This window comes from Antechinus flavipes, chromosome 4 (genome assembly GCF_016432865.1).
Source record: "Antechinus flavipes isolate AdamAnt ecotype Samford, QLD, Australia chromosome 4, AdamAnt_v2, whole genome shotgun sequence".
Taxonomy (NCBI): Eukaryota; Metazoa; Chordata; class Mammalia; order Dasyuromorphia; family Dasyuridae; genus Antechinus; species Antechinus flavipes.
The window spans coordinates 8,889,248-8,901,934 of record NC_067401.1 but is presented as its reverse complement, the minus strand read 5'-3'; the positions used below and the strand labels follow the sequence as shown (position 1 = coordinate 8,901,934).

At 44.9% G+C, this 12,687-nt stretch overlaps 1 protein-coding gene across 1 annotated transcript in view; it reads left to right on the top strand.

Moving 5' to 3' along the window:
- The window catches only part of EFHD1 (EF-hand domain family member D1), a 44,177-nt gene extending 31,849 nt beyond the window's left edge, over positions 1 to 12,328 (top strand). The window contains exons 3-4 of the mRNA XM_051999355.1: positions 4,559 to 4,693; positions 9,521 to 12,328. Of these exons, the coding sequence (XP_051855315.1) occupies positions 4,559 to 4,693; positions 9,521 to 9,655 (270 nt within the window). The 3' untranslated portion in view covers positions 9,656 to 12,328. The remainder of the gene's footprint in view (positions 1 to 4,558; positions 4,694 to 9,520) is intronic.
- Positions 12,329 to 12,687: the final 359 nt, after the last annotated feature.

Sequence of the window (12,687 nt, the reverse complement as noted above, 5' to 3'; positions counted from 1 at the left end):
TCTAGAATCAGAACTAGAACATTTCTGGTACAGAAGCTGCAGAGAGCCAGATTCCATGTTGGGGCTTTTTGTACTTATATTTGTGCCTGCGTGGTTATAGGGAAATTCTGGTGTGGAAATTCTCTCCCCCAGGGCACATCAGCCATCCCTCAGTAATTTTTAGTCTTGGAGGGGACCTAAGAGATGAACTGGTTTGGTGGAATTGTACAATCTTTTGTTCAAAGCTGGACTTGAATTCAGGTTTTTCCACTATCATGAAAAAAAAGTGTCTTGACCATTGTTGTCCCAAAGTAGACTGGGTTCCCTTCATTGGGAATAAATATCTGGTCTCTGAAGGAGGCTTCTGTTGTAAGTTGAAACCCCTTAGTTCAGATGTGAGGATGTGAGCTCTGGGCCAGGTGTTGCCCAAAGAAAGTTGACTTTGTTCAAATCTAGCAAGGATCCAGGGCTGAGATACGGTGACACTTTGCAGCTCTGGTTGGGGGCCCCCCCTTGTCTCTATGGAAACGAGTCTGCTTGGGGTGTCCCAGGGGACCGCACCAACTACATTTGCTGGGACCTTTCATGGCCCGGACCAGGGAGCTGGAGCCAACTGGCTTTCTTCATGGCAGAGGAAGTCGGGAAACTCAAGAAGGCAGAGTCACAATAGTGCTGGGCCCTTCCAGGCCTCCGAGAAGGGCCCAAACAGTGCCTTGTGTTCGGCGTTGTCAGGACTCCCGCTTAGCTCCGAGGTGGCCAAGGATCCTCATTGCTCTTCCCAAGAGGTGTGACTGGGCGGCTGGCTGGGCCAGCTGGGCCCTTGGCGCTCCACCGCTGGACTTCCAGCTTCATGTCCTTGGAACCTATAAGCATAAGCCCATGTCTTCCTCTGAGTCCCTGGAGAAAAACAGATTAAACATAGGACCAAAGCACTGATCCCTGGGAGCGCCTGGAGGCTTCCTTCTGAGATTAAGATCTAAAGTGGCTGTTTGGCCTCTTCCCCAACCACAATGTGACTTCTGCTTTCACCTTGTCCTCAAGAACAACATTCAGTCCTGCTTAATGCATCTATTAAGCACCCACGGTGTGTAAAACACTGTGAACTAGGCTTTAGGCACAAATGAATTCAAAAATGAATCATCTTCCCTCAAGGAGCAAGAGGGGTATGACAGACTCTAAGAAAGCAGGCGTAAATTTCTGTACTAAAAGTACTGAGTGATTTCAAGAAGGAGACAATACTAATGGCTGGGAGCTTGAGGAAAGGTCTCTGGTGCAAGGAGATTTGAAATCTGCTTGGAATAAATGGGGGCATGGGGACAGGAAGTAAGGCCGGGATAACTAGAAGTGGGGAATAGGAGATGAAAACATGATACAAGTCTGAGAAGGTAGAGAAGCCCCGACAGATGCTTTGATGAAATGTTTGTGAATTAGATCTTCAGCATTTCTGTGATAGCTCAGTCTAGTAACCCTGTCAGAAAAAGAAATGAGGGGAATTGGGCATGTTACTGGCCACTCCATGCTGACTCTGGGCATCTCTGCTTCCTGGGCAAAGGGATGGTGATGGGACAAGGACTCTTATGCAGGGAGGATATCCAGCAGCCCATTTTGGCCAGAGCAGAGGCTGCAATCAGGCAATAATATGCTAGAGATAAAAAGGTCAAGAAATGTCCTCAAGTGCTTTGCCAACATCTTTGCAAATTGTCTCTAGAAAAATAACTATTCTGTCTAGTAAATTGTATCTACCCCCTTGATCTCTTGTCATCAATGACTACTACTTCCTTCCCTTAAAGGATACATTCTAGAACTTGGCAAAGAATCAAAGTCAAGTTCATTGATCTGTAGGTGGCAGTTTTCTTCTTTTGGGAGAAAAATCGGACATCATTTGGCCTTCTTTAGGCCTGGGATACTTTTCTTTTTCTCCGTGGTTCATCAATGGCACATCCTCCAGCTCTCTCGGAGCCCGTGGCTGGAGTTTATCTGGGTCAGTCCACCCTAAAGAAGTGGGACTCTTATACTCTCCTCATCTCCAGGAGCAGCTCACTCTCCTGGGCAGACAAAACACAAATCAAATTAGAATGGAAGTTTTTTCATTTTTATTTGTCAGTTATCATTGCCCCATCCACCCCAAGCAAAAGTCCTGTCCCTTCTTCTCTGATTTCCTTTTTCTTCCATGATGGTTTAATAGACAAAACACCACAATATACCTTTCTGCTGTCCTTAGCTTTCCTTCCCAACCTCAGTTCATTCTTGGCTTTAGCTTTCCAGACACATCTGGTTATAGTCATCTCCTATCGGTTCCACGTGACTTTACCCTTATCTTCTGTTCATTCCTTTTGAAATTCTTTTTCAGTTGGAGAGTTCTCTGTGCATCCATGTTGATTTCTTCAGATTAAGTACCCTCTGCCCTCCTTCCTGGAGATTCTTTGTGTCTAGAATTTCATTTCTGATCATCTTTTGATCTCCCCTGTTTTGCCTTCTCTATCACTACATAAAATGTCTCTGAGCTAAGTTTGTAATCAGTTTCCCAGACTCCTCTATTTCCTCCGTCAGCCACAATAGTCTAGAGTACATTTCAGTAATAAAATCTTTTTCTACTTCCATCGGCTTTTCTTCCAAAGCTTTCCCTTGGCTTCTGAATTTTCTCATATACATATGAATTTTGTCTCCTGTGAGTTTCTGATTGTTTTCACTGATGTCTTTTCATTGTCACTGGCATCCTTCATAATATGGAGGGCTTTGTGGCACTCCCCAGTGTTTCGCACAGTACCTGCACCTAGCAGCATGTCCTTCTTGCTCCTTGACCAATTGCCGTAGGCAGCCAATTTCTCACTCCATCATCCTTTTCACTTTGAAGGCCTCAATCAAGTCCATCACGCTTTGCCTGGCATTCAAGGCCTATCTATTTAAAATTCTTCTGGATTTTTCTCAAGCTGCTGCTTCCCCTGGCACCTGTGGTGGAGCAATGAGAAGGCCAATGGGATTTTAGACTGCATTTATAAAAACATGGCTTCCAAAGGCGAAGGCTCTGAATAGTCCAGCTCTTCCTTTGTCTGTTTTCAGGTATAGAAGTTTATGTAGAATTCGGATAAACTGGTGAGCTTGCAGAGGAGCATGATCAGCGTGATCGCGGTTTTTGGGTCCATGCTATATATATGAGTGGAGATGATGAGTTAAAACTCTTCATTCTAGTACCTTCCTTCTGTTAAGTATCTCCTATTCGTCTTGTATATAGTCTCCCTTGTATATGTTTATTTGCAGGTTGTCTTCCCCATTAGATGGTGGCAGGGATTCTATGAGGCTGGGGATTTTCTTTTGCTTTAACGTGTATTCCAGCGCTTAACACTGTGCCCGACACAAGGTAGTCGCTTAATGCTGACCGATTGATTGTCCAGAGAAGGGGAACCAGTCCGTGATAGGGATTGGTTGGAAGAACTGTGGCTTTTGACTGGAGAAGAGTTTTAGAAAGGCTGAGACGCTGGCCTTCCGATACAGAAGGATTGTCACGTGGAAGAAGGATTAGGCAGTTGAACTAGCCACAGTGGGTGCATGGGGCCCAGAGGAAGATAAAGGCCAGAAACAATTCCTCACCATTAGAGAAGTGAACCAGAGAGAATGGACTTGGGCAATTATGGTTGGGGAGTGGATAGAAAAAGAAGAAAGTCCTCAGGAGGGGCTGGGATGCTGTAGGAGGGGATTCAGGTTGCCCGCCATTGCTCCTTATGGTGCCCTTCGGGGCCAAGCGAGACAGAGTTGGCACGTGGGGGTCTTTTACATCCTGGAAGCCCGTTCCCATGGCCGCCTCCGGGCCACTTTCATGGGAGCTCCTCATCCTCTTGCTCATCTTGTATTCTGTCCTGCTCATGAGTATCTGTCCTTAACTGAGTCACCCGAATTGTCCCCTTCTTTGTCCTGGGGGCCTTTGATTATCCTGCTGTGAGTTTCATTCATAAGGTCCTCAGAATTGTGGAGTGTCTCAAGTGTCACAATTTACATGGCCATACTAACCAACTACTTCCAACAAATATGACAAGGTTCCCCAGCCCTCCTCCTCCACTTCTGTAAGAGACGGACAGAAGGAGGAGTTTTCTCAGATCTTTCTGGACTAATCAGTCAAAAGTGTTTATGAAATTCCAAGCCCTGAAGGAAGCACCAGTGTTATGATTAACTAGAATTCAAGTTAGATGGGTCCTTAGAGCCTGGATCTCCCATTTTACAGATGAAGAAACTGAGGACCAGAGAAGGGAATTGACTAGAAGGAACAAAATAAGAATTTATAAGTACTTATTAGGTACTGAGGATATAAAGTATAGCAAAAGAAAGATGACCAAATTGGTTTGGGGACAACCTAGGTAGCATTGTGGATGGAGCTCTAGCACTCGGAAGGATCTGAGTTCAAATCCAGGCTTAGGTGGGCAATTAACTTGACCTTGATTGTCTAACTTAAAAAAAATTAAAAATAAAGGCAGTCCTTGCCCTCAAAGAGATTACATCCAAAGGGAGAAGACAGCGTATCTATAAAAGGGAACTGGTGAGAGTGAAATGACGATTTTTCAGGCCTGTTTTCTCGTTGCCCCGGCAGTTTTTGCTGATTTTCCGCAAGGCGGCTGCAGGGGAACTAGAGGAGGACAGCGGCTTGATGTATCTGGCAAAACTCTCTGAGGTCGATGTGGCCATGGAAGGAGTGAAAGGGGCCAAGAACTTCTTCGAAGCCAAGGTAAGAAGGGGGCCATTGATGACCTTTTGTCACAGCCCTTTCCCTAAGGGATTTGCCCTCCCATCCCTGAACCCTTCTAGGGAAAAAAAGTCAACTGCTGCCAAACTACACGAACCAGGAAATGGAAGCAGTCCAATCAATTGTAATTCTTTCCTTCATCTTACTTTTATGGGTATTTTTAATTTATCACCTTCATTTAAAAAAAAAAAACTTTCCCTATATAGAGAGCTATCTCTTATAGGATAAAAAAAAAATAAAGAAGAAAAAGAGTGGCCCAGCAAAACTAAAACATATCTGAGAAGATCCCCCAGCCCAACTTCTCCATTTCTATAAAGAAGGATGGAAGGAGACCTTTTGTCAGATCTTTCTGGGCTAATCAATCAAAAGCATTTGTGAAATTGGGTACAGAAAGCACCAAAGAGCCAGACAAAAAAATGGAGGAATCCTGCTTTAGGGGAGCTGACATTCTACTGGGGAGACAGCGTGGACCTAAATAAAGATAGGTGGAATAAATATTGTCAGTCAGCCAGTTATTATTATTATGTGTTAAATGCTAAGGATACAAAATATGATGGATAGCTAATAAGGAAAGTAATCATCCGAATTATCCAATTTATTAACAAACAGGCAGACTATGTAACAGGTTTCAAATAACCCTTCTGTTTACACCACTTTCTAGAATGTATCCTTTAAGGGTTTGTCAACAAGTAGAAAAGGAAGCGATCCTGGCATGGGATTAAGGAACAGCTACAATTTACTAGAAAGAATAGATTATTTATCCAGTTAAGATACTGTAGCCACAATTGGTAAGAATGTTGGCAGAGCATTGGACAACATTTCTCTACCTTTTCAGGTCTCTAGCATATTATTTTCCACCTGCGATCTTTGCTTTGCCCAAATGGGCGGCTGGATGGCCTTCCTCTATTGGATCCCGTCTACCGCCTCCATGCCTTTGTCCCAGAAGCAGTGATGGACAGAGTCAGCACGGCTTTCTCAGTAAAAGGTCCAAAAAAGGGTTACTGAGATCTAGAGAATGCTGTAGATCTAATTTGCAAATTTTTATCGAGGCATTTGACAAGCCTTTTCTGCTTTCTCAGACTTCTGTTTGCCTCCGTTTCCTCAAATGTGCAATAGAGATAACAGATTTTACACTGGAGAGTTGTTGTGACTCATAAATACTTACTGGCACATAGTAGGTGCTAAATAAATGCTTAGTCCTTTGCCCTTTCTCATCTTTAGAGTACAGTTGGATCAGATGCCCTCTAAATGCTTAATGCATTTAGATGATATAGATTTAAATTTGCCTTCTCCTTATATGCTGGGGCCAAGGTTCACTGGCACATTCAGTGAGAAGCTGCCAACTGTCTCCCTGATGTATAGATATTCTTTTTTTTTTTTTTTTAATAACTTTTTATTGACAGAACCCATGCCAGGGTAATTTTTTACAGCATTATCCCTTGCATTCACTTCTGTTCCGATTTTTCCCCTCCCTCCCTCCACCCCTTTCCCCAGATGGCAAGCAGTCCTTTACATGTTGAATATGTTGCAGTATATCCTAGATACAATCTATGTGTGCAGAACCGAACAGTTCTCTTGTTGCACAGGGAGAATTGGATTCAGAAGGTAGAAATAACCTGGGAAGAAAAACAAAAATGCAAGCAGTTTCTATCCATTTCCCAGGGTTCTTTCTTTGGGTGTAGCTGCTTCTGTCCATCTTTGATCAATTAAAGCTCTCTTTATCGAAGAGGTCCACTTCCATCAGAAATGTATAGATATTCTGTGAGAAATCTCCTTAAAAGGAAAATGAGATTTCTGAGGGTAAGTCTCTTCCTTTGTTAGGGAAAATAAAGGAGCTGGACTGCTACATTTTCCCCTGGAAAGTCCTTTTCAGCCATCTAGGATTCCTTAAGTTTTTCTCCTACCTAGGCAGCCAAGTGGTGCCATGTTAGGTCATTGGACTTGGAGTTTAAGCTTGAATTCAAATTTTGCCTCAGATAGATAGCTATTAGCTGTGTTATCTTGAGCAGTTCTCAATCTCTCAGCCTCAGTTTCCTCACCTGTAAAATGAGGTGAGATTGGATTCGACGCCCCCAGGTCCCTTCTAGCTTTAAGTCTATAATCTCATGTTTCCCTGCTCTCAGTCCCCTATATAATCTGATAGAGATGGGATCCCCAGAGCTCTAGCACTCCCAGGGCCCAAGATCCCAAAAAGGGGAGAGCTTTGTCAGTCCTTCCGTGCTGAGGCACATAGCACCAGAAAGAGCCAAGGGAGCCCAGCTCGGGGCCAGATGAGCTCCAACCCAAGTGCTTTTGCATGGAAAATGAGGGGGGTGAGTTGACTAGATATCTTCCCCAAGGTCTCTTCCAGCTCAAAATCTAGGAATCTGGATCTGAGTCCTGTTTCCAGCCCTGGCTCTGTGACAATGAACAAGCAACCTTTCTGTGACTCAGTTTCCCAATCTATAAAATGTGGTTAATCATATCAACCCCTGGCCTTGGCAGTTTGGCTGTCGGAAAGCCCTTGGCTAACCTGAAATTACACTGTGTGAGAGACAGTTGTGATTTTTCCTTTCTCCAGAGATTTGCTTCTGACCCTCAGTCCCCTGGAGCCAGACTTTTTTCTAAATATATTTATAGATTTTATATATTTAAATCCTTTGAAGGTTGAATCATAGAGAGCAGGAACCTGTTAACCTCCTCTCCTCACTCTCCAAGGAGGAGGCTTTGGTTCTGGGGCTAGGGGAGACTCTGGGGATTGGACCATGAGGGCAACCCTCCACTTGCTTCCCAGCCCTGTCACCGATTAGCTGTGTAATTTTGGGTAAATTTCTTCCCCTTCTGAGCCCCAGTTTCCTCATTTCTAAAAATTGCCCATTTATTCAACACACTTATTAAATGCCAACTGTTTGCAGTTGGCTAGATGCTTAGGGAAGTAACAAGTTAGGAAAAGATAGGGCCATGCTAGTGAATATGGGGTGATTTAAGTATTCAAGGACTAAACTAGGAATTCTGGGATCTGAAGCTAATTCCATTGTGGGGGAATGGGGCGATGGAAGAGGCCAGTCCACCCTGAAGGTAGAATTGATGTATTGGGGAAAGAAGAAGGGTAGGACCGCCCCCTCCCCACTCCTGCAGGAAGATAGGGTGCTGAGGAAGGCTTGCACTGGTCTTCTTATTCTAGTCGGGAGGTGGGGGGAGAGAAAAAAGGATAAAAGCAGAGGGAATAGGGAGCCAATTCAAAAATCTGCCCAAGTCACTTGAGAACAATTGCAAAGTCCAATCCACCCCTCTCTAAACACCTCCAGCTAGTGATCATCCACCCTGCCAGACCTTCGGGAGGGATTGCCCACTGTCTCCCATTGAAGTCCATGCTGTTTTGCGACAGCTAATTGTGGGGACATCTAAGCCAACTCTGCCACTAGGTGGCACAATAGATTTGGAGTCTTAAGCCGAGTTCAAATACTCCCTCAGATGCTACTGTATGATCCTGGACAAGTCCCTCTTAACCTCACTTTCCTCATCTGTAATATGGGGAGAATAAGAGCATCCCCCTCTCAGGGAATGTGAGGAGACGGAATGAGGCGATACATGTCAAGTGCTTTGGGAAAGGGCTATGTAAATGCTAAATATTTTTCATGGAATTACAGATTTAGAGCTGGAAGGGCTCCTTATGCCTTTTGAACAGCCCCTCACTTGCCAGGTGGCAAGAGACAGGGTTACAGCAAAAGAGTAAAGGGAGGGCCCTCATGGCACCCGTGGGTGCAGCTTCTACAGAGAAGCCAGCAGCCTTGCTCCCTGGATATTGTGCCCCAGGTCCAAGCTCTGACCCTACCCTAGTTCTAGCTCTGTGCACTATTCTAAAATGGATTGCTAGGGGAAAGGGTAAGCTTTGGAAGCAGGTGCCATTTGGGCAGACTTGTAGTGAATGACACAGGAGTAAATAAGGAGGGAGCAAAAATCTGTCCAAGTCACTGGAGGACAATGGCAAGGTCCAATCACTCCCTCTCTAAATACCTTCAGCAAGTGGTCAAACGGCCCGCAAGGCCTTCGGGAGGGATTGCCCACTCTCTCCCAAGGAAGTCCATGCTGCTTTGCAACAGCTAGTTATTGGGAATTTCCCAATAATTATTAAGAATTCCCCTTCCTTTCCCAAAACCCTCATCTAGACCAACGATCTCGGCCAAATCTGCCGGACAGGGCAGAGGACAAAAGGCACTGGGACTTCCAGAAGAGGAAATTAGATCTATTGGGGACTAGCTTGCCTAGCCTGGTATATCCTGGGGTGTGCAATCAGAGGTCCTAGATTTGAATCCTGGCTGTATGACCTTGTGACTTTGGACAGGTCATTTAGAATCAGAAAGACTGGCTCAAATCCTGCCTCAGATCCTATCTATGTGACCTATCTGTGTCTCAGTTTCTTCATCTGTAAAATGTGGAGGAAAGCTGTATGTTAAATTCAATGGTCTCTAAGATCCCTTCCAGTTTTTAATCTGATCCTATGATTCTCTGAAGGAGTCCTGCTCATAGTTTCCCCAGTGAATGTAAGATCCTCAAGGGCAGGTCTAGTTCCATTTTGTGTCCCCAGGGCCAGGATCTTATCAATCAGCGAGGCTCCCAGTGACTTAGTGGGGCCGAAAGGAGGCCTCTCCACCTCCTGCTGGCCCAGATTGCAAAGAACTAGTGCTAGAGAATTCCAGGCAGGCCCACTGTACCCAAGGTCCCTTGCCTGCTTCGGTAGGGGTCCTCGGTCATGGGCAGGGAGGCTGTGCTGAGCTAAGCTGAGTGGCTTCTGCCTTCTCATTGGCTTTGCTGATCTTGTCTTTTCAGGTCCATGTCCTGTCTGTGCCCAGCAAATTTGAAGCTGAGGTCAAAGCGGAGCAGATGGCCCGAAAACAGGAGGAGGAGGACAGGAGACATCGGAAGGCCCTTTTCAGAGAGCTCCAAGCGGCCTTCTCCCAGTAACCACTGCCAGGCGAGGTGTGCCTGAGTGTGGTCAGAGACTTGTCTTGGTGGCCACCGGATGTGCCTTACAAGTTGGCCTGGAAGGAATGCCCAGCACCTTGTCCCCCAAGGAGGACCCATCTCTTTGAATGTTCAGCATCTTTGTCATCCCCGACTAGAATGACCTTAAGTTTCCTGGCCTTTGGGCCCGAGGGGAGACAGAGTAGGGAAGGTCAAAGTCAGGGATGGGAGGAAATTAATTTCAAGAAAAGAGAGGAAATTGCCCCTTTCTTATCTAGCAGCTGTTCCACCACCTAGCGAAAGTTTCCGGCCTTTTGCTATTTTCTGCCTTTTACTTTCCCTCTGTTCCCTTTTCACCAAGCCTTTCAAAAAGGAATTGATGTGCGGTCATTTGACCAAAGAAAGGTACAACTCTTCCATTGTCCTGTGTTCCCTTCCCATGTTCAGGCTCCTTGCCTTCTCAGTGTGCTCAGCAGAAGAATACACTCTTGGCTTTGTTTTGAGTTTTCCCTCCTATCAACTCCAGAGACAAGGCTGTTTAAACATCCTTCCCCTCACCGAGTGTCAAGGCAGGGGGAGGTTTTCAAGAGGCTTGGAGTGCCCCCTCTCCCCCAAATCCCAGAGTGTTGGAGTGTAGCAGATATAAAAGCCACTCTTATATTCTGCCATTCAGAAAGAAGTTCCATGCCCCTGGAACTCTTTTCCCCAACACTCTGTACCTCCCCGTCGCATAATATTTTGTCAGATTGCCAATTTGGATGAGAGAATTCGTGCAGGGCACCTCAAGCTAATCAGACCATCTGATCACAGTTCTGGGACTTTTAATGTATGGATGGGTATGGGCCCTCACTTCATGACTGGGGGCTATTCCAAGACCTCTATACCTCTAACCTTCTGTGAGTAGGGACACTTCATAATTGTTTTGGTTTTTTTCCTTCTCCTTTCTATGCATCCATTGGGAATAACCCTTTTTACCCTCAATTTTTCCCTTTTGCCTTTTTATTAAAAAAAAAAAAAATCACCATGCTGTCAAAACTGGGCATGGACGAGTAATTAAAAGAAAATAATTTTTAATAAATTGAAGTATGAAAGAGTACTTGGAGCTCTTTTTATCAGTACAAAATATAATGTTTCTAAAAGTTCAGTTTTGTCAATTTGATATTTATTAAGATATGGGATTTTTTATATCTCTGGTGTTTTTCAGCCTTCTTAGCTTTTCTTGCCAAATGAACTATGCAAATAAAATATCTTATCTCACTGCTTGCTTTACTTGTTGAATGGCTGGGAAAGTGGGAGATCAGAAGAATAGATCAGAGGGTTGGTGGGTTTACTCACTTTGATACCAGCTGCTTGGTACACTGCCCAGGCACAATTAGTCCTGGTATTGTGAGTGAGTGAGCACCATTAGCTCTCTGAAATATGGGAGGTCAGAATTGGCTACGAGACTTAGAGCCAGAAAGGACAACTCCCCCATTTTTTTACAGATGAGGGAACTGAGGCCTTGAGTCACGCAGATGGTAACAGAGCTTCAATAGTTATGATAGTAATAATAATAATAAATAGTAACTAGCATTGACATAGCACTTTAAAGTTTATAAGGTGTTTGACAAATATTTATCCTCACAACCATGGGAGGTAGATGTGGTTACTATCCCCATTTTACAGTTGATAAAACTGAGGCTAACTAAGGTGAAGTGAGTAGGAATTGTCTGAGGCTGAGTTTGAACTCCCTCCAAAACCTGTGTTCTATCCATTTTCACCCCCAGCATTTGTGAGGTGAACTCCAACATTCATTCATTAAGCATGTATTAAGCACCTACTTTAGCCAGGTACTAGGAATTCAAAGATAAGGACAAAAGAGAAAGAGTTTGCATTTGATTGAGGGGGAACGGAGGCTTGGACACAGCTTTGACCCTCTTGGTCTAGCCCTATCTACTAGCTCTGGAGGGATATCAATAACCATCTGGTCAAATCACTTCCATTTCATACCTGAGAAAACAGGTCAAGGAAGTTAAACGAATTGGCCAGTCACGTGTAACCAAAGTGGGATTTGAACCTAGAGTCTGTGTTGTCTTCACTGTACTATGGCCACTTCTTTGACCTCAGGTCATTCAGTGGCTTCCCATTGCTGTTCAGATCAGTCCCGAAGGGGTGAACCCGGGGCTTAGGGCTCCCACAGCGTGGACGAAACCCTTCTGCTCCCCACAGCTTTGGGACCAGGTTTTTGCCCTGCATACAAGACAAAATGAGCAATCTGGATCACCAGAGAGGAAATGGGAGAATACGCCCACCTCCTGTTCCTGGCTTGCCCATCCTTCTTATTTCTAATGCCTCCCGTTGGCTGTTATCTCCAGTCTAGCCTGTGTAACCTTATTTGTCACAGTTCTTGGCAGGCTGCCTCCCAGTAGACTGTAAGCTCTTTGAGAGCAGGGCCAGTGTTTTGGTATCCCAGCCCTTAGCACTGTGCCTGACACACGAGTGTTTAATAAATGCTTGTTTCTTGACTTGGAAAAGTGGGAGCCTGTGTGTACGGAATATTATATACATTGTCTAAGGTGTTACTATTGGGCTTTTTCGTGAGGAAAGACTCACTAAATGGAGACTTGGGGGAGTATCTGGAAAAGTCTAATGGACAAACATAAAGCATCAATAAAGCAATTTTCAAAATGAAAATGTATCAGAAGGCCTCTTCATATTCTTTGCCGTGATGTGGGTCTGGTTATTTCTCATCTGTAAGCGACAGGTTTGGCAGCTCTGCAAAATCCTGATAAACTAATAATGTCTGAAAGGTACAAAATGGAAACCTCCCTGTGGGGGCTCAGGGCGGGCCTGGTGAGCCAGAGCTTGGGTGAAGGTGGGAAGGGGGTGAGGAGTCACCAAGAAAGAGGCTGCTTTTTCCCCCATCAGGAATGACGTGGGGAAAGACTCTCATGGTCTCTAAAATCAATTTTTTTGGGGGGGGGGGGCATTCAGAGCTCTTCAAAGTCTGGTTTCAATTTTCTGCATGGCCTTTTCACCTTTTACTCCCCTTC